The sequence below is a fragment of the Cetorhinus maximus genome, chromosome 9 (assembly GCF_964194155.1).
Source record: "Cetorhinus maximus chromosome 9, sCetMax3.hap1.1, whole genome shotgun sequence".
NCBI lineage: Eukaryota > Metazoa > Chordata > Chondrichthyes > Lamniformes > Cetorhinidae > Cetorhinus > Cetorhinus maximus.
Genome location: NC_135887.1, coordinates 36075608 through 36097070, shown reverse-complemented (window position 1 = coordinate 36097070; position 21463 = coordinate 36075608). Strand labels below are relative to the sequence as shown.

The following is a 21463-nucleotide window of genomic DNA, read 5'->3' as shown; positions in this document are numbered from 1 at the left end:
TAAATATTCACATATCTAAAGTGTACTTGAAGAAGAAATAATTCAGAACACTTACTAACTGAAGTAAGCAAAGGTCTGCTCTGTCATACATAATATTAGGCAACAAACCAGCACACTGCATGACCTGAATGTAGATTATTTAGGGGCAAGTGATCAGAATGTTACGATATGTATAAACAAAACAAAGACACAATCATAAAAATATCTAGACTGCAAAAGATAACATTTCCGAGGGACAAAAATGATCCAGGTAGAATAGAAACATTGGGAGGTAAAACAGCAGTCTTGCAAGGGGAAATTATAAGACTAAAATATTCCAAACAGGACTAAAGGTATTGCTTCAAAGGTATGCGTTCCAAGGATAACTAAGAAGATTAAGTCATAAGTAAAGTCTATGAAAGAAGCATTAAGATAAAGATTGACAGGTTAGGGGAGTGGCTAGGTGTGTGGGAAATGTAGTTCAATATAGATAAATATGAAGTAATTGATTTGGGGGAAATCATGGAATCATAACTTGAACAATGAAATTATCATGAAATGCAGCAGAAAGATAAGCAGCTGATTGTAGGTGGAAGTGACCATGAAAGAGAAATTGCCTTTCTGGATTTTACATACAGGGATATTAGACATAAAAGCAAAGAGGTGATGATGAAGCTATGTAAAACATTAGTTGGTTTACAACTAGAGTACTATATGCAACCGAGAACATTAATGCCATGAAAAATGTAAAATATGATTTCACTAGAATGATATCAGGCACAAAGGATAAAGCTATGAGGAACTTTTAAAAATCAGAATGGTATTCACTCATGCAGAATAGGTCAAGAGAGGGCTCATGAAGTGTTCAAATATTTTTGAAGGGCAGCGAGGGTGTCAATGGTGAAAAGTTATTTCAACAGCTTAGTAAGAAGAGGCATAAATTCAGGAATATTACCAGAAGCATTAAGGGCTGGGTCAGAAGGACTTTTTACATGCAAGGGATTATTAAGGTATGAAATATTTTAGAAGTGGCTGCAGAAGTTAAATCATGAGGTATTTGCGTAAATATTTGCAAAATAAATGGAAAATAAGAAGGAAAATTGGATTAAATTTGATAGCTCCTAGTGAGGGATTAACACTGGCAAAGGCACAGCAGGCTGAATGGGCACCTTTTTTGCTGCAATTTCCACAATTTTATGGCACTATACATCTTCAACATAGACAACTGGGCTGTAACACTGCAGTAAATATATGTACTCAACTTTTCTCATCAAGATAATTGATGACAATACTGAAGAACGGGACTTTCTTTTTTAGGTATCAAGTCTTGGCAAGGCATGCTCCAAAGGCAAGTGCACATTAAAGTTCCCACTACCAACAAGATGTATTGACCTCAAATTGATAAGGGACCCCCAATGCACCAGTATGAGTTTTGCCATTTCCACATCAGATATCCTCATTGTTCTTTTGAGGGCTATCTTCTTGTATCAACGCACACGTCTAGCAATTTGCGGTGCAAAATATTTTGAGCCGAAAGGTGAAGATAAAGAAACTAACAAACAGCGATGCAGTGAGATGCCCCACTCCAGAAAATCCTGGAACAGTGGTCACTGGGACATTTTATGTCTGCAAAGTGAGATTTCTCTCACTGGTATTTAATGAGGAACCTTCCTATGATGTACGAAAAATGAAAATGCACGTGCCAGAAAACCTGCAATACTAGTAACATACAAAAGCGGATCCATACAGTCCGAACCCACATGCTCCGTCTGATTAAGAAAACACATTATTTTATTTAAAATAAATAATAAAATGTCTCACTTGCAGTGAGCTAGGCATATGGTACAGAATGAGCCAACAAAGTAACTAAAATGTTGTTAAATTGAGAAGGACATATCTGACATTAGCATCAGAACTAATCAAAAGTCTGCAAACCGTGCGGTCCTCGAGACGTTTGACTGACATCATGCAGGAACTGTCGGCTTGTACAGCTGCCATGCATACTTCACCTGAAAAATATTCATTTTTTTCTTTGGTTTATTTTAATTTCGTTACATTACCTTTGCCCTTGGTTCGTTGTACCTTTATTTCTGTCGACGTTTATCAACACAATTGTCTGTGTGTATATAATTATATATCTATGTCTGCAGACCAGCTTAAATGATGGTATATATCAAAGCGAGCGATGTGTATGTGCCACTACATCTAGTTATCTATTCAAAGCTGTCTGGATCGCGACGTCTGCATATATGTGATATATACCTCTCTCTCTATATATATCCCTATGTATACAACTGTCTAATGATTTCAACCCATAGATTATAACTTAAACCCGTGATCTTTTTCTGATGCGTGGAACCTGTTATGCATATCCATTTTATTTTTGCAGATTTCCAGAATTTGTCGTTTTCTTCATACCATATATAATCCATCTGTGTGTATCCCAGCGTATATCTGTGTATATAAAAATTGTCACTATAGAACTACCTATCTGCATTTGTGCTGAATGCATATTTATCGCTATAAGCAGTTATCAGTGTAAGCAGTGCCTACATAATTATCCATCCAAATAAATTGGTATTAAAAGTTTCTTTCCAAACAGACATTTTGTTACAGTGGTGACAGATCTCTTCAAAAACGGTACCTGAATTGGGCCTGTTTGTCGGGTATAGACAATGCAGACAGTTGAATTAATACTCAAGCTGCAAATTAGCTTATCTCTCTTCACATGTTGTGACCCATACTGCCTGCATTATGCGAACAGCCTTATCTGGCTGACTTGCTGTCCTTTTTTTTCTCTAATAAAAGTCTCAGAGCGCACGCAAACGACTTGGCAGAGAAAACAGACGCAATTGCCGAGGTTCTGGCAAGAGCTCTGCAATGTTGGCAGGACTGGCCAGAAAAAAAAAGCAACCGCGGAGAAAAGTCAACTGGCTACTAGGACGGAGTCGGGTCCCTCACTAATTACGTATTGTCCACATCCGTCTCTTACAAGTGGCAATTAGGGTCAAGTGAATAAAAGCGGCTGGACTTGGAGTGAGTTACTATTTTGTGGAGTGGCCGACAAGATGGCTATGTCGCTCTTACAGGGATATCTGCTCTTAATCCTCATCAAAACGTCTCTGCAAGGAGGTGAGTGCTCATAGCAATTGCACTATCACTTACTAACTACATAAAATGTTGCTGGTGGCGATTTGTCCTTCATTGACACTAAAATATTAAGGAATAATATTGCTTACTTTGAATGTAGCACAGGCTTCAGCTTCAGGAGATATTGGTTGGGTTTTGAACATGAGACTGATTTTTTTTAAATTTCGACATTTTTATTATTCGCTTCTCTGAGAAAACCGCTCAAATTCTCTCTAATCAAACACATCTTTTCACTGCAGATCAATCGTTTTTGTTCAAAACGGATTTGGCGATAGAAATCAGTATTACAAACTTTTCGTGCGGTTGCAACTCACAGACGTTGAATTAGCAAGTGTGTGTGACCTCCTGATTCCTTAGTTGCCCGTGACTCCTTCTCCGTGTAATTCTTTTTCGTGCCTGCCCTTCCCTTTCTCTTGTCAGGTTGTTCCTTTATGTTATATATTCTCTGTATGTAGTTTGGGTGGGTATGTCTTCCACCCCACCCCCCGGCTATATGGGTGTTTGCGCGCGCCTTCTTGCCAGATTTGTTCGGCATCACGGACTATTAGGAATGAGATTTATGACCCAAGAGTGAGTCGGACTGAAAATCTATATAACTAGCGAGTTGATTTTATAATTCAGTAATGTAAAGTAAAATATATCATTTTAAAAACAAAAAAGAACCTCACTCCAGATGAGCGTATTCTGAAAGCTGTTACGCTTACGCTCGCCTCCTTCCCCTCCCCTCCCATATATTTCTGTAGTAATACTTGTGAACAATAATTGAGTTGCGATTTGGAGCTGACTGTTCATATTTATAGTGGGGTTTCTGTAATCTGAGTGTACGACTGTATTCAGAGAGAGAAGGGCGGCATTTTCATTTCATAATTCATAAATTGGCAAAACAAGAAAATCTCACCAAAAATCTCCGAGCTTTGAAATCAGGGCTTGATGAAGTTCTGACTACTCCTCGCCCAAGCATTGCTGTGCTGTGCATAACCCAAAGTTTTCTGGCATTTAGTTTCTGTTTGAGTTCTCTACTGTATTGCAGTGTCCTGCCAATGAGAGCTTCAATTTAGTTCGCTCCTACACAGGAGCTGGAACCTGCCGGAGAAACGTATCAGTCACTTGAAAGCAGCCAACTAATGATTTATCCACCTGCTGACACTTTCTCAAACTTTTGAAAGAATTTATAAGTATTGGATAAACCATTTATTCCCAACATGACAATTATTATTAACCTTATTCTGAAAACATGTAACCCCGCGCCATACCTTTAGAAAGGGATTACTGGTCCATATAGTTTGAAGTCATATTAGGAAATGTTTGCAGCCCAGAAATTCCTATTGGTGATACCAGGCAACAAACCCTTGAGTTTCTGTTCCCACATTCCTTTGTGCCCTTTTTAGAATGGGCTCTAATCTATCTAAAATAAAAATGGATTTATTTTGGATACACTCGAAGAATTTCGGATACACGTTGAGTATTCTTCTGCTATTCTCACCAACAGTAATCTTCAGGCCTGGTTAGGCATTAAATAACTTATTTTAAAAGTATTATCCTGATTGATCCGACTAGTTGGGCGTAAACCGACATTAGTTCTCCCCGCTTCTTCAAAAAACTTGGACTGGGGTGGCATAGTCAGAACTTTCAGTTTTTTTTTCCTTTCTGGACTGGCCTGCTTAGCATTTCAAACATTTTCTAGGTTTATTCCAGATTTCCAGCTTTGACACCTAATATTTAATTTATCTCACCTGTATTCTTTGAGTGTTTAATCGCATTAAAACGGTAGCCAGTCCTTTGTCAAAATTCACATTTTGATGTTCAAGTAGAAATATTCACATCAGATTTTACCAGAAACTATATGAGTGTAAATGCCCCAAAACTGAAATAAAACAAATACGTAGCACCTAAATCAGCATTTGAAAAAGGCTAAAAATATGTAACAAAATGGTATATCCACTTTTCATTGGAACTAAAGAATACAATTCTTTCCAAAATGCCTGCTGTTTTCGTCTTCAGCATAGCATTTCTGATTTTATTTCTGGATTGGATCGGAATAGGTACAAAAGGCAGATTCCTACTATATGTTCAAAATTTTCTACGACTTGAAAAAATGCCGGAAACCCAGCAGGTCAGGCAGGAGAGAGATAGGTAGATACTTCTGTTCAGATCCTTCATTAGAGCGATTTGTTTGGTTCAGATTATCTTACAAAGCCATAAAAAAAGCGCCGGATCAATACGAGTCATTTTACTACTTCCACCAGACGATAAAGGCACAATTCTCGTTACAGAGCCAATCTTTCTAGTCCTCTACTTAATGATTTGGATTCGATCCATGTGACTATACAGTAATTCAAACAACAAATTCTTGTAAAACAGCAGAAAACTGGTATTGAAAACGGAATGTAAACAGTAAATGGGACATCCAGAAAAAAAAAACGAAGTGGTGGTTGTTTAATACTTTTGTTTAATACTGAGTCCTTTATCCCAAACGATACTGATAAAGCTCCACGATCATGGTTAACTTTTGTTGGAAATTTAATCTGTCACCTATACTTGCAAGCATCGATCTCTGCTCTGGCATTACTAAAGCCATTGCAACATCTCATCCCGGCTGAACTATCCCAACGACATACAGCGTTAAGCTTAAAATGAGACTTATAAACGCGTCCTGGAGCTGCAATGCAGGCAGGATTTAATCGCAACAAGCAATGCTAAGGATAGAGCAGGATACGGTGTTACATATACAATACACAGAACAGACTGAGTGGGCTAAACAAAGAGAAGCAATGAACGCAGTTTCGTTGACACACAAGGATCTTAACGTAGCAGAAAGCGAGAAATAGCACCGCTCTGTGGCTCTTTTGGAGAAATTTTGACGACCCTGTCCCAAAAGAGATGCTCAAGTAAGATTGCCTTTGAGCTAACACGGTTCAGCAAATGCTACATGTTATGGTCCAGACCTAAGATGTGTGGGGACCCCTCGGATATCCCGATCCGTTGAGTCCGTGGGAATTACTCGGGAAGTTTGAATTTCCAGTGGGCAATTCCCCTGCTCCCGGGACCTTCCGAAACAGTCTCCATCTCTGATCTAGAGTTAGAGACTGGATGGTTAGGACGTACTTGACTGGATAGTTACCCAATAGATGTTAGACAGAAAAATCCTAATCTAACTCCTGGGTTACTACACAACTGACCCCCTCAATCACTCACACTGACCCTCCCGATGCCCCCTCGAGCCCCGGACTACCCCCTGAATGCCCAACTACCTCCCAACCTGACCCAACTAACCTTGATCTTACCTACCTCCCACCCTATTCACCTGCCACCCTACCCACTTACCTCACCACCCACCCCATTCACTCATTTGGCCATCACCCATTCATTAACACTCACATTGGACATTAAAACTTACCTCAGAGCAGCTAATGCCACAAAAAGGGGATGTGGCCTCTATACTGATTCGCTTCACTGCTGTCTGTGTGGATTTCTGCACTGGGGGAATTCATTCTCCAGCGTGGATCGGAAGTCTGGCTTTTTAAAACGTATCCAGGTAAGTGGGTAGTTTTCGGTCTGATCAACGTCAGACAAAACAGTTCCAATACTGATCAGAAGATGTGGGCTTATGTCTCACACAGTCGAATTGCTAAATTTGTGCTTTGTGCAGATTTCTGTAAATTCGTCTAGTTTCAGAGCAAATCGTAATGAGATTAAGGCATGAATAGCATATCAGGGTATTATTTCCGACATTCCAATCACGAAGGACTTTCAATTTTTAAAAATATTTGTTCATGGGATGTGAGCATGGCTGGCCAAACCAGCATTTGTTGCCCATCCTTAATTGACCTTGAGAAGGTGGTGGTGAGCCAACTTCTTGAACCACTGTAGCCCACATGGTGTAGGTACACCCACAGTGCTGTTAAGGAAGGCATTTAAGGTTTTGATCCAGCCATAATGAACATTCCACACAATTCTGTAAATGTGTGACTTGCACCCAGCTCACTGTTTATTGGGCAAGATTGTAAAAATGGCTTTGCAGATGTTTGTTTTATTATGGCAGTATAAAAGGCAAAATCATTTTCAAAAGATTAATGTTGCTGAGGGCACTTTTTATATGTAGTGTATTCCAAGCTGGGTGGATTGATGGGGAGCCCCTGATATTGCCAGCTTGACCCAAACCATTTTTGGTTCATTGAAATGTGATTAGCAAACTGCCTGTGAATTTCCAGTGCCAACAGCTCACCAATCAGGATGGGCTGATTTGGGACAGGAAATCAGGCAGCCCATCTGTCAAGCTGAACCAGTGGTTCTGACTTAAAAGGAAGGGTCAGGCTCACAGGATAAGGGGGGAGCAAGGGCAGGGGTGGGTGGGTGAGGTGGGAATAAGTAAGTAACTTGCAGCTTGACCATTAATTCAATGCTCTGCATTGTCTCTACTGAATACCCAATAATCAGGCCCAAGTCAAGTGCCTTTTTTATTTAGGAGAGCTGTCACCAGTGTAGCAAAATGTGCATTTGGAAATAAACTTTTTATATAAATTTATTTGAACAGATAACTATTTAAAGACTGCTTACACCGGTAATTAATTATAAAAAAATAAATATGCATTTAGTGCAAAATACAGATAAGTAGTTCTATCATGACATTTTTATTTATCTTTTGATATTGCAGGAAAAGCTATTGGCTCAGGATTTGGGGTAGTAATGGTGCCAGAACTGTTAGCATTCAGTCATTACTGTGTAAAAATGATTTTGCTGTCTACCCAAGTGCAGTTAAACGCAGAAACCCAGAAGTTGCTGTCAGTGACACGCTACTCCTCCACAGGGGGTGTACTTTGCACCCTTCCTAGGTGGAATTGACAGAGATCACTGATTTGTTTGAATCTCAACTATTTACAAAATATTCTTGCTGCAAAGAACAATGAGCATGTCAAACCTTGTTGAGCAGGAGTAACTGAGTTTTTAACAGTGTACAGTACTAAGTTATAATTACCAATGAACAACCTCTCTGGCACTGAAGATACAGTTTATTAGCGTGGAATCTCATTTCCTCAGAAGAATATTCCCACTTTGCATATTTTTAGTCAAAAGATTATTTTTGTGAAATAAAATGTTTTGTTCCTAAATGTATGCTTCTCCTTTAACCCCATGTGTAGGTCACAATCTTTATTTCACTTTCAGTACAATGATTTAGATATGATTTATATATAAATGTGATTTATGTTCTTTGCTTTTTAATTCCTGCTTTGCTGTTAAGTCAGAATTCTTCAACCTGATTGGCTGCTTGATGTCACAAATCCCCTCTAGATGGCAACAAATTGAAACTGATGTTGTAATTGAGGAAATCTACATTCCTGAAATCATTCTGGGCGTCTTTTCACAAGATCAGCAATGAGCTTTTTGAGTTAGGCTGAGTGTAATGGACAATATTTTTCTCCAATTTCTTTTAAGGGACGCTGGTCATGTTCTGCATTGTTGTAGTATGCGGGAATTGCACTGTGCAGTTACTCAGGTGTTGATTTTTGACTTTCAAGTGACCAGCTGGCACAGTGCTTTGGTTGGTCACTGGTTCCAGCAGCGAAAGGAAGTCTGCCTGTTCAAAATGTGAAAGGACATAAAGGCAATGAGATGATGGCAGTTCCATTGCAATTTGGAGAGGACCAAGGGAAGATCATTGGAGAATTCTAAAGCTAAAAGCGTGGGAGTGGAAAGAGAAGCCATTGCACATGATTCTCTGGCTACAACTGGACAGATAGGAATGAAATCAGTCAAAAGCAGTCCCATCCAGCTGGGGCAACAATAGAGAGCTTTTGGATGCAAACACTGTGCCCCAATTAGATTTTGTGCATTGAAGCAACCCCCTTCCCTTGACTGTGGCCATTGGAAATATGACATTTTCTGTCTTCCTTATCATATCATTCTCTGGGTATTGTAGTTCCACATCAGTAGGATTAAACTTACAGGTCCGACAACATAATTTCCTCCCCATCACATACAGATGCTAGAGCTCGCCCTTTCGTTCCTCTTGGTTTTCATGTAAGCTGGTTTATTGTGGTGCAGTATGGATTTTGTAGTTCTAAAGGAGATATCTGAATAGAACATCTCCCATGGTGCATCTCCCTCTCACACAGTAGGGGTGATTCTATCTGCCTGCACTCAATGCAGGTAATAATCTCCAAAATACTCCCTGAGGCACCTGCTAGTAAGTATAGAAATAGAAGGATAGAACAGATGACTGTATGGCTGGAGCGCTGGTGCAGGAGGGAGGGCTTAATATTCATTGTACATTGAGACTGGGGGAGATGGGACCTGTACGGGATCAGGTGGGTTGCAGTTAAAGACAGCTTAGATGAATGTCATTACAGGGTTGATCATGAGTGCTGTTGGGGAGTTTTCAAATTAATATGGCAAGGGGATAGGGACCAGGAAATAACATTATAGAGAAAAAGCAAGGTTCACAAAAAAATTGGAGAGACAAACAACACTAGGGCCAGGACTTTTAGGATGGTGGGGTTTTCCTTCCCTCTCCATCCAAGGAGTCGACAGAGAACACCTCCCCACCGATGTCTCCTGCCCCGCAGCCATTAACACTCCAACAAGCGTTAATTGGCCAGAGACGGGACTTCCGCCCCTCACTTGGGTGGAAGTCCTGCCTCAGAGAGCTGCCAGTCAATCAGATTGCATAGCAGCACTCTACTCTCTGCAGTGCCACAAGCTGTAGTGGCCAGGAATTGGACTACAAGCAGTCCCCAGAGCTAAGTCCTGGGAGTCCAGGACCAGGTAAGTTTTGGGGATCTCAGGGCAGGCTGGGAAGGAGAGCCCCAGGAGGGTGGGCAGAGACCTGGGTGGGGGTGTTGGTGGAGGGGCCAGGGGCAGGAGAAAGGATCTGCAGGGACCGATCCTTTTGTTTGGGGGTGGGAGGGCCTGATGTTAAAAGGAGGCTTCTAATGGAGGTAGCTCCCCTCCACCTTTCCCACCTGAGGCCTGAACACGGTTACTTTTCAGGCTCTCCCCACTGCGCCTGATCTCCTCTTCCCAGCCTGAAAATTGGGGCAGGACAGGAAACGTCCATTAAGGTCATTGTAGGATGAGAAAGGAGGTTCTGCTGAAATAATTTGAACAGTTAGGAGCTAACTTAAAAAGAAGAACCTCCAAGGTAATAATCTTGGGATTACTACCTGAGCCACAGGCAAACTGGCATAGGGTAAATAAAGTCAAGGGGTAGAATCTTTGGCTCGGTGAGCGGGCCCTGCCCCCACTCACCGAGGCATAAAATGACATGCGGCAACATCGGGCGTGCATCCCAACATCACCGCGCGTCATTTAGATTTTCAGCTCGGTGGGTGCGCAGCCGACTGTCAAAGGCCTATTAAGGCCATTTAAAAAGCTAATAAAGCAATTAGCTGCGCTGCCCGTCCAACCTTAAGGTTGGCGGCAGGCAAAGAGCCCAGGCGGCCTTTGCATTTTTCATGGAACCTCATCCACAGGCGGGATGAGGTTTCACAAATGTTTTTAAAGTGTTGGAAAAATTTTTCATAAAATTTATGGAAATGTCCCAGTTCATGTGACAGTTTCACATGAGGGGACACGTCCTTAAATTTTTTTTTTTACCTTTATCCAATGTTTTATAAGTGAAAGGAATCTCCCTGAGGCACCTTTGTGCACACTTTGAGCGCACTCAGGCAAAACCCCCCAACCTGCACAGGGAGTGCTTGGCACATCCGGGCATGCATCATAGTCAGTGGGCCTTAATTGGCCCGCCCACGTAAAATGGCAGCGCCCAACCAATCGGGGGCACCGATCAACCCCCCCAATGGGAAGAAAATTTTCCCCAAGGAGTTAAATAGCTCAAAGATTGGTGTGGGAGGAATGGATTTCAGTTAATGGAGCACTGGCACCAGTACTGGGGTAGAAGGGAGCTGTTCCAGTGGGATGGGTTTCATTTGAACCGTGCTGGGACTAGTGTCCTGGCGAATTGAATGAGTGGAGCTGTAGAGAGGGCTTCAAACTAAATACAGTGAGGGGGAGGGTTCTGGAGAGGGGATACATAGGCTTACAAAGCAAAATGTTATGGCAGCATTGCGGGACAGCTATTTAGATAATGATACCTAGGGCGTGACAGGAAGGGCAGAGTGTACAAACATAAAAAAAAGCAGCAAATGGGGTCAACATGGGGAAAAATGGTAAAAAGGCAAAATTAATGGCTCTTTGCTTAAATGCGCATAGTATTCGGTACAAAATAAATGAATTAACGGCACAAATAGAGATGAATGGGTATGATCTTATAGCCATTACAGACACATGATTATGAGGAGATCAAAGCTGGGAACTAAATATTCAGGGGTATGTGACTTTTCAAAAGGACAAGCAGGAGGGAAAGGGTGGTGGGGTAGCTTTGTCAGTATGAGATGGAAAAAGTACGACAGCAAGAAATCATCTTGGATCTGAAAATGTAGAATCCATATGGGTGGAAGTAAGAAATAACAAGGTGAAGAAGGCACTGGTGGGAGTAGTCTACAGGCCCCCTAACAGTAGCTGTACTGTAAGACAGAGAATAAATCAGGAAATAATGAGGGTATGTAAAAAAGGCAGTACATTAATCATGGGTGACTTTAATCTTCAAATAGATTGCCAAAATCAAATCGGCAGGGGTAGTCATGAGCAAGAATGCATAGAGTGTATTTGGGATAGTTTCCTAGAACTATATGCTGTGGATCCAACCAGGGATCAGGCTATTTTGCGTCTGGTAATGTGTAGTGAGGCAGGTTTAATAAATGATCCTAGTGTAAAAGATCCCCTAGGAAACAGTGACCATAACATGGTAGAATTTAGCATTCAGTTTGAGAGTGAGAAATGTGGATCAGAAACAACTGTGCTAAACTTAAATAAGAGTAATTACGAAGGAATGAGGGCAGGGTTGGCTGGAGTGGACTGGGAAAGGAGTTTAGCAGAAAAGACAGTTGATGAACAATGGCAGATATTTAAGAAAATAGTTCATGACTCAACAAAGATATATCCCAGTACAGAAGAAGGATTCTAGGAAGGGGATGAACCAACCATGGTTAACCAAGGAAGTTAAGGATAGTATCAAATTGAAAGAAAAAACATACAGTGTGGCAAAGGTTAGTGGTAAGCCAGAGGATTGGGAAAGTTTTAAAAGCCAACAAAAGATGATTTTAAAAAAATAAAGAGGTAGAAAATAAACTTTGAAGATAAACTAGCAAGTAATATAAAAATGGGCAGTAAGAGCTTCTTTAAATACATAAAAAGGAAGAGCGAGGCCAAAGTGAACATAGGCCTCTTAGAGAATGAGGCTAGAGGAATAATAATAGGGAACGAGGAAATGGCAGAGGAGTTGAATAAATATCTCGCATCAGTCTTCACGGTAGAAGGCACTAACAGCATTCCAAAAATGATCAATAAATAATCAAGAGGCAAAATGGAGGTTGGGGGTGGGTGGGTGGGGTGGCGGGGGCATGGGAGGGGATGGTGGAAGAAATAAATGCAATAACATTAGAGAAAATGTACTAGGGAAACCAATGGAGCTAAAGGCCGATAAGTCCCCTGGACCTGATGGGATGCATCCTGGGATATTAAAAGAAGTAGCTACAGAGATAGTAGATGTACTAGTAGTAATCTTCCAAGAATCCTTAGATTCTGGAAAAGTCCCAGAGGATTGGAAAGCTGCCAATGTAACACCCTTATTCAAAAAGGGAGGGAGACAAAAAAACAGGTAACTATAGGTCAGTGAGCTTAACATCCGTCATTGAGAAAATGTTAGAGTCGATTATAAAGGGTGTAATAGCAGAGCATTTAGAAACGCATAATAAAATCAAGCAGTCAGCATGGCTTCATGATGGGGAAATCATGCCTGACAAATTTATTAGAATTCTTTGAGGAGGTAATAAGCAGGATAGATAAAGGGCAACCAGTAGACGTAATATATTTGGATTTCCAAAAGGCATTCAATAAGGTACCGCACATAAGGCTACTTAATAAGATAAGAGCCCATGGTGTTGGGGGTAGTATATTAGCATGGTAGAGGATTGGCTAACTACTAGAAGACAGAGATGGGATAAGGGGGGAATTTTCAGGATGGCCCTGTTGGCATCGAGAGACATGGCGAGCAGGGAGGGACAATATGACAAGACAGAGAAAAATCGGTCCTCAATTATTTACAATATATATTAATGACTTAGACGAGGGAAGTGAATGAACTATCGCCAAGCTTGCAGATGAGACAAAAATAGGTGGGAAGGCAAGTGGTGAGGATGACACAAGGAGTCTACAGAGGGATATAGACAGGTTAAGTGAGTGGGCAAAAACTTGGCAGACAGAATATAATGTGAGATGATGCACTTTGGCAGGAAGAATAGGGGAGCTGAATATTACTTAAATGGAGAAAGATTGCAGAAAGCTGCAGCACAGAGGGATTTGGGGGTCCTTGTGCATGAAATCATAAAAGGGTGGCATACAAGTTCAGCGGGCAATAGGGAAGGCAAACGGAATGGTGGCCTTTATTTCAAAGGAAATGGAGTATAAAAAAAGGGAAGTCTTGCTAAAACTAAACAAGGCACTAGTTAAACCATACCTAAAATACTGTAAACAATTTTGGTTCCCTTATCTAAGGAAAGATATACTGATATTGGAGGCAGTCCAGAGAAGGTTCACTAGGTTGATCCTGGGTATGGAGGATTTTCTTACGAGGAGAGGATGAGTAGGTTGGGCCTGTACTCATTGGAGTTTAGAAGAATGAGAGGCAACCTTATTGAAATATATAAGATTCTTAGGGGGCTTGACAGGGTAGATGCTGAGAGGTTGTTTCCCCTTGTGGGAGAGTTTAGGTCCAGAGGGCATAATCTCAGAGTAAGGAGTCACCCGTTTAAGACAGAGATGAGGAGGAATTTCTTCTCTCAAAGGGTGGTGAATATTTGGAATTCCTTACCACAGAGGGCTGTAGAGGCTGGGTCATTACGTATATTCAAGGATGAGATAGACATTTTTAATCAGTAAGGGAATCAAGGGTTATGGGGAAAAGGCAGGAAAGTAGCGTTGAGGATTATCAGATCAGCCATGATCTCATTGAATAGCGAAGCGGACTCGATGGGCCGAATGGTCTACTTCTGCTCCTTTGTGTTATGGTCTTATGGTCTTAGTGGTCAATAATCGGCCACTTAAGGGCCTCAACTGGGGCAAGGGTGGGCAGGCCGGTCTAGGCCTCAACATACATACATGCGAACATACGAATTAGGAGCAGGAGTAGGCCACTTGGCCCCTTGAGCCTGTTCCACAATTCAATAAGATCATGGCTGATCTTATTGGGTCCTCAACTCCACATTCCCATCTACCCCTGATAACCTTTCACCCCTTGCTTTATCAAGAATCTATCTAGCTCTGCCTTAAAAACATTCAAAGACTCTGCTTCCACCAGCTTTTCAGGAAGAGAGTTCCAAAGGCTCACAACCCTCAGAGAAAAAAAAATTCTCCTAATCTCTGTCTTAAATTGGCGACCCCTTATTTTTAAATAGTGACACCGAGTTCTAGATTCTTCCATAAAAGGAAACATCCTTTCCATATCCACACTGTCAAGACCCCTCAGGATCTTATATCTTTCAATCAAGTCACCTCTTATTCTTATAAACTCCAAAGGATACAACCCTAGCCTGTCCAACCTTTCCTCATAAGACAATGCTCCCATTCCAGGTTATTAGTCTAGTAAACCTCTCTGAACTGCTTCCAATGCATTTACATCCTTCCTTAAATAAGGAGACCAATACTGTACACAGTACTACAGATGTGGTCTCACCAATGCTCTGTAAAACTGGAGCAAAACCTCTCCACCTTTGTATTCAATTCCCTTCACAAAAGACAACAACATTCTATTAGCTTTCCTGATTACTTGCTGTACCTGCATATTAACCTTTTGTGGTTCATACACCAGGACACCTAGATCCCTCTGCATCTCAGAGTTCTGCAATCTCTCACTATTTAGATAATGTGCTTCATTTTTATTCTTCCTGCCAAAATGGATAATTTCACATTTTCCCGCATTATACTCCATTTGCCAGACTTTGCCCACTCACTCAACCTATCTATATCCCTTTGTAGCCTCCTTATGTCCTCTTCACAATTTACTTTTCTATCTATCCTTGTGTCATCAGCAAATTTAGCAGCCATACCTTTGGTCCCCTCATCCAAGCCATTTATAAAAATTGCAAAAAGATCCCTATGGCACACCACTTGTTACATCTTGCCAACCAGAAAATGACTCATTTGTGCCTACTCTCTGCTTCCTGTTAACTAGCCAATCTTCTATCCATGCCAATATGTTACCCGCTACACTATGAGCTTTTATTTTCCGCAATAGCCTTTGATGTGGTGCTTTATCAAATGCCTTCTGGAAATCTAAGTACAGTACATCCACCAGTTCCTCTTTATTCACAGCACATGTTACTTCTTCAAAGAACTCCAATAAATTGGTTAAACATGGTTTCTCTCTCTCAAAACCATCTTGAATCTCCCTGATTACCTTCAATTTACCTGGGTGCCCTGATATAATATCTCTAATAGTAGCTTCTAACATTTTCCCCACCTGATGTTAAGCTAACTGACCTTTAGTTTCCTGCTTTCTGTCTTCCTCCCTTTTTGAATAATGGAGTTACATTCACTATTTTCCAATCTAATGGAACCTTCCCCGAATCTAGCGAATTTTGGAAAACTAAAACCAACGCATCAACTATCTCACTAGCCACTTCTTTGAAGACACTAGGATGAAGTCCATCAGGGCCCGGGAACTTGTCAGCCCACAGCTCCAACAATTTGCTCAGTAGCACTTCCCTGTTGATTGTAATTTTCTTGAGTTCCTCCCTCCCTTCCATTTCCTGATTTGCAGTTATTTCTGGGAAGTTACTTGTATCATCTATAATGAAATCCAATGCAAAATACCTGTTCAATTAATCTGCCATCTCTTTATTTTCCATTATTAGTTCCCCAGACTCACTTTCTATAGGACCAATGCTCAATTTGTTAACTCTTATTTTTTTAAATATCTATAGACACTCTTACTATCTGTCTTTATATTTCTAGCTAGCTCCCTTTCATACTCTAATTTTTCCCTACTTATTAATCTTTTACTCATTCTTTGCTGTTTTTTATATTCTGTCCAATCTTCTGACCTGCCACCCATTCTTGCATAATTATATGCTTTTGCTTTAAGTTTGATACTATCTTTAACTTTTTTGGTTAATCACAGATGGTGGGTCCTCCCCATGGAATTTTTCATTTTCGTTGGAATGTATCTATTCTGTGCATTCTGAAATATCCCTTTAAATGTCTGCCACTGCATCTCCATTGGCCTATCCCTTAACCTAATTTGCCAGTTCACTTTAGCTAGCTCTACTTCCATGCCCTCATAATTGTCCTTATTTAAGTTTAAAATACCAGTCTTAGAACCACTCTTCTCTCCCTCAAACTGAATGTCAAATTCAATCATATTATGATCGCTGCTATCTAAAGGTTTCTTCATTATGAGGTCATTAACTAGTCCTATCTCATCGCATTATCATCTCTGTGTTCATAAAGCAGTGTCAGTCTAATCATTTTAAATAAAAACAGGAAGTGCTGGAAATACTCAGCAGGTCTGGCAGCATCTGTGGAGAAACAGAGTTAACATTTCAAGTCGAATATAACTCTTCTTCAGAATCCATATTCGACTTGTAATGTTAACTCTGTTTCTCTCTCCATAGATGTTGCCAGACCTGCTGAGTATTTCCAGCACTTCCTGTTTTTATTTTGGATTTCCATCATCTGCAATATTTTGGTTTCATTTTAATCATTTTAAATGTTAATTTCAGTACCTGCTGCATCCATAATTTGTTTCTTCAAACACAAATGCAAATTATATTTTCTTAATGTTGCTGGGTCAAAAGCCCAGAACTTCCTTCCTAACAGCACTGTGGGTGTACCTACACCACAGGGACTGCAGCAGTTCAATAAGGCAGCTCACCAGCACCTTCTCAAGGGCAATTAGGGATGAGCAATAAATGCTGGCCTAGCCAGCGACCCCCACATTCCATAAGTGAGGAGAGTGCAAGAGGAGGACCCTGGGACTGGCAGTCAGCAGCACCTAGAGAAGAGTGTGAGAAAAGGACCCCGGGACAGGCAGTCAGCAGCACCTAAAGGAGAGTGCGAGAGGAGGACCCTGAGCCAGGCAGTCAGCAGTACCTAGCACCTAACGTCATAGGAGAAACAGAAGTTCATTGGTTAGTAAAAAAAACTGCTGTTCGGGAGTGTCATCAAATAGCTGAGAATTAGAAAAACACATTCTTTTTAAAAGAAGGGGCTATTTACGTTTAAGTAAGAAACACCAGCAATAGGGAAAGAAAGTTAAGTTGAGCCCAGGTAAAATAAAGTTGCATAAGTAAACCAAAGTAAAATAAAGGTAACGCAAGGGAAGTGAATTGAAGCCATGGCAGGACAACTCTGTCATGTGGAATGCGTGTCTTGTAATATGTGGGAACTTGTGGACACTACCAGTGTCCTAGATGACCACATGTGTAGTAAGTGTCACCAGCTGCAGAACCTACAGCTCCGGGTTTCAGAGCTCGAGCAGCAGCTGGAGTCTCTATGGCGCATTTGCGAGGCTGAGAGCCATGTGGATAGCATGTTAAGAGAGGTGGTCACGCCACAACTAAGGAGCCTGGAGGCAGAAAGGGAATTGGTTATCTCAAGGCAGTCCAAGAAAATTAGGCAGGTAGTGCAGGAGTCCTCTGGGGATCCGCTCACTAATCAGTTTTCCGTTTTGGATACCAGTGAGGGTGTTGGTTCCTCATGGGAATGCAGTCAGAGACAAGTTTGTAGCACCACAGGCAGCTCTGCCGTACAGGATGGGAGAAAGAAGAGGGGAAGAGCAGTAGTAATAGGGGATTTATTAGTTTGGGGAACAGACAGCTATTTCTGTGGCCGTGGATGTGACTCCAGCATGATATGTTGTCCCCCTGGTGCCAGGGGTCAAGGATGTCACGGAGCGGCTGCAGGACATTCTTCTGGGGGAGGGTGATCAGTCGGAGGTTGTGGTCCACGTTGGTACCAATGACTTAGGTAGGAAAGGGGATGAGGTCCTGAAATCAGATTTTAGGGAGCTAGAAAGGAGATTGAAACGCAGGACCTCAAAAGCAGTAATCTCAGGATTACTCCCAGTTCCATGTGCAAATGAGTATGGAAATCGGAGAATTGGAAAGCTGGTGTAGGAGGGAGGGCATTGGATTTCTGAGGCATTGGGACCAGTTCTGGGAAAGCTGGGACCTGGACAAGCCAGATGTTCTACACCTGAACAGGACTGGGATGAATATCTTCACAGGGAGACTTGCTAGTGCTGTTAGGGTGGGTTTAAACGAGGTTGGCAGGGGGATGGGAACCTGAGGGCAAGTTCAGAGCATGGAACGAGAGATGGAGAATTAATGAATAGCTTTGAAAGACAGAAGCTGCACAGGTTAAAACATGTACAGCACAGGAATTTGGCAGTGCTAAAAGATATATATGTAAATGCAAGGAGCATAATAAATAAAGCAGATGAACTGAGTGCACAGATACACACAGGTCAGTGGCTAGGAATCCTGTGACAAGTAACTCACCTCCTAACTACCCAAAGCCTATCCACCATCTACAAGGCACAAGTCATGAGTGTGATGGAATACTTCCCACTTACCTGGATGAGAGAAGCTCCCACAACACTCAAGAAGCTTGACACCGTCCAAAACAAAGCAGCCCGCTTGATCGGCACCACACCCAGAAACATTCACTCGCTCCACCACTGATGCACAGTAGCAGCAATGTGTACCATCTACAAGATGCACTGTAGGTACTCACCAAGGCTCCTTCGACAGCACCTTCCAAACCCACGACCACTACCATCTATAAGGATAAGGGCAGGAAACACATGGGAACACCACTACCTGGAAATTCCCCTCCAAGTCACTCACCATCCTGACTTGGAAATATATCGCCATTCCTTCACTGTTGCTGGGTCAAAATCCTGGAATTTCTTTCCTAACAGCACTGAGGGTGTACCTACACCATGGACTGCAGCAGTCCAAGAAGGCAGCTCACCACCAACTTCTCAAGGGCAATGAGGGAAGGGCAATAAATGCTGGCCCAGCCAACAAAGCCTACATCCCGTGAATGACTAAAAAAAACATGGCAGCATGATATCATTGCTATAATGGAAACTTGGCCGAAGGAGGGGCAAAAATGGCAGCTCAACATCCTGGATATAAAGTTTTCAGGCATGACAGGGATGGGTTAAAAAAGGTGGGGGTGTAGCATTATTGGTTAAAGAATCAATTACAGCTGTGAGGAGGGATGATATACTAAATGAAGTATCAAATGAGGTTATATGGGTTGAGCTCCGAAATAAAAAAGGGGCAGCCACACTGCTAGGAGTGCATTATAGACCCCCAAATAGTAGAAGGGAGATAGAAGAGCAAATATGTAGACAGATTTCTGAATGCAAAAACAATAAGTTGGGGACTTCAACTACCCTAATAGCAATTGGGATATGAACAATGTGAAGGGCACAGAGGGTGCAAAATTCTTGAACTGCATTCAAGAGAATTTTTTAGCCAGCACGTAACAAGCCCAATGAGAGAGGGTGCAATTCTAGATTTAGTCTTAGGAAATGAAGCTGGGCAAGTGGATGAAGTAGCAGTGGAGGACCATTTTGGAGATAGTGATCAGAATATAGGTAGATTTAGCATCATTTTGGAAAAGGACAAAGATAGAACAGGGGTAAAAGTTCTAAATTGGGGGAAGACAAATTTTATAAAGCTGACAGGTGAGCTGGCGAGAGTGGACTGCAGTCAGCATCGCGGGAAGCAGTCTGGGAAGAATGTCCTGCAGTCAGTTCTTGTTGAAAATAACAAGAGTGACATCACGAGAGAGCGGCGGAGAGATCAGAACCAGCGCGTGTGCAGGGAAGCTTCAAAAAGTGATGTCACAACAAAGGTGAGAGCTGATTGGTGAGTAGTGGGTGTGTTTTTCCCCAGTTTGAAATAGATTAAACTAAGGAAAGGTAAGGGTTCTAGTTTTTACTTAAAGTACATAAATAATTTAACTTTTTTACTCTATTTAACTTAAAGTAAGGGTTTTCTTTTCAACTAGAGGCATGGCAGGGCAGCTCAGTCCCCTGTTATGTACCACCTGCAACATGTGGGAAGTCCTAGACGCTCTTTGCGCTCTGACTGACCAAGTGTGCAGGAAGTGCCACCAACTGCAGGTACTTCAGCTCCAAGTTTCGGAGGTGCATCTGCAAGGCTGAGAGTTTTGTAGATTGCACGTTTTTAGACGTGGTCACCCCACAGCTCACGGAAGTTTAGGCAGAGAGGGAATGGGTGACCATCAGTCAGAAGAAAGATGCCAGGCAGGTAGTCAGGAAATCCCCAGGGTGAATCTCACTTGAGAAACGTTTTTCTGTGTTGGAAAGTGGCGAGAGTGACGGTTTCTCTGGGGAGTGCAGCCACGCTCATGGCACTGTGAGTGGCTCAGCTGCACAGGGTGGGAGGAAAAAGAGGAGAAGAGCAATAGTGGTAGGAGACTCGATAGGAAGCGGAACAGACAGGCGTTTCTGTGGCCTTAGACGTGACTCCAGGATGATATGTTGCCTCCCTGGTGCCAGGGTCAAGGATGTCACTGAACGGCTGCAGGGCATTTGGGCATTCTAAAGGGGGCAGGGCAACAGACAGAGATCATGGTACATATTGGCACCAACAGCATAGGTAGAAAGAGGGATGAGGTCCTGCAAGTAGAACTTAGAGCTAGGAAACAGATTAAAAAACAGGACCTCAAAGGTAGTAATCTCTGGATTACGTCCGGTGTCACGCGCTAGTGAGTATAGAAATAGGAGGTCAGTCCAGATGAATGCATCTCTGGAGAGATGGTGCAGGAAGGAGGGCTTTAGATTTCTGGGACATTGTGGCCATTTCTGGGGGCGGTGGAACCTGTCCAAGGAGGATGGGTTGCACCTGAACCAGAATGGGACCAACATCCTTGCGGGGAGCTTTGCTAATGCTGTTGGGAAAGGTTTAAACTAACTTGGCAGGGGGATGGCATACTGAGAGGAGGTTCAGCAGGGGGAGATGCACAGCCAAAATTAGAGAGAGCAAGTGAGTCTGGAAGGCATAGAAATTACAGGTCAGTTAAGGCACAAGGGAGCTTGGTAAGATTGGATGTTATTTATTTTAATGCAAGGAGTCTGATGAATAAGGCAGATGAGTTGAGGGCACAAATTAATACATGGAAGTATGATGTAATTGATGTCACAGAGACATGGTTGAGAGAGGGGCAGGGTTGGCAGCTC

The 21463-nt window shown here is 42.0% G+C and overlaps 1 protein-coding gene and 1 long non-coding RNA gene across 27 annotated transcripts in view; one reads left to right on the top strand and one right to left on the bottom strand.

Moving 5' to 3' along the window:
* Window positions 1–1920: 1920 nt before the first annotated feature.
* On the bottom strand, window positions 1921–3532 carry LOC144684563 (uncharacterized). The gene is made up of 3 exons (XR_013577528.1): window positions 3422–3532; window positions 2398–2433; window positions 1921–1988 (listed from the first exon to the last, which is right to left on the bottom strand). It is a non-coding gene; the product is annotated as an uncharacterized LOC144684563 (long non-coding RNA).
* The window catches only part of LOC144684561 (uncharacterized), a 336148-nt gene continuing 317548 nt past the window's right edge, over window positions 2864–21463 (top strand). For 7 of the 26 annotated variants that reach the window (XM_078548508.1, XM_078548505.1, XM_078548507.1 and 4 more), the window contains exon 1: window positions 2868–3111. In XM_078548508.1, coding sequence (XP_078404634.1) covers window positions 3048–3111 — 64 coding nt within the window. In that variant the 5' untranslated portion in view covers window positions 2868–3047. Of the gene's footprint in view, window positions 3112–21463 lie in introns of all 26 variants that reach the window. The other 19 variants (XM_078548497.1, XM_078548493.1, XM_078548499.1 and 16 more) reach the window with 7 other exon arrangements.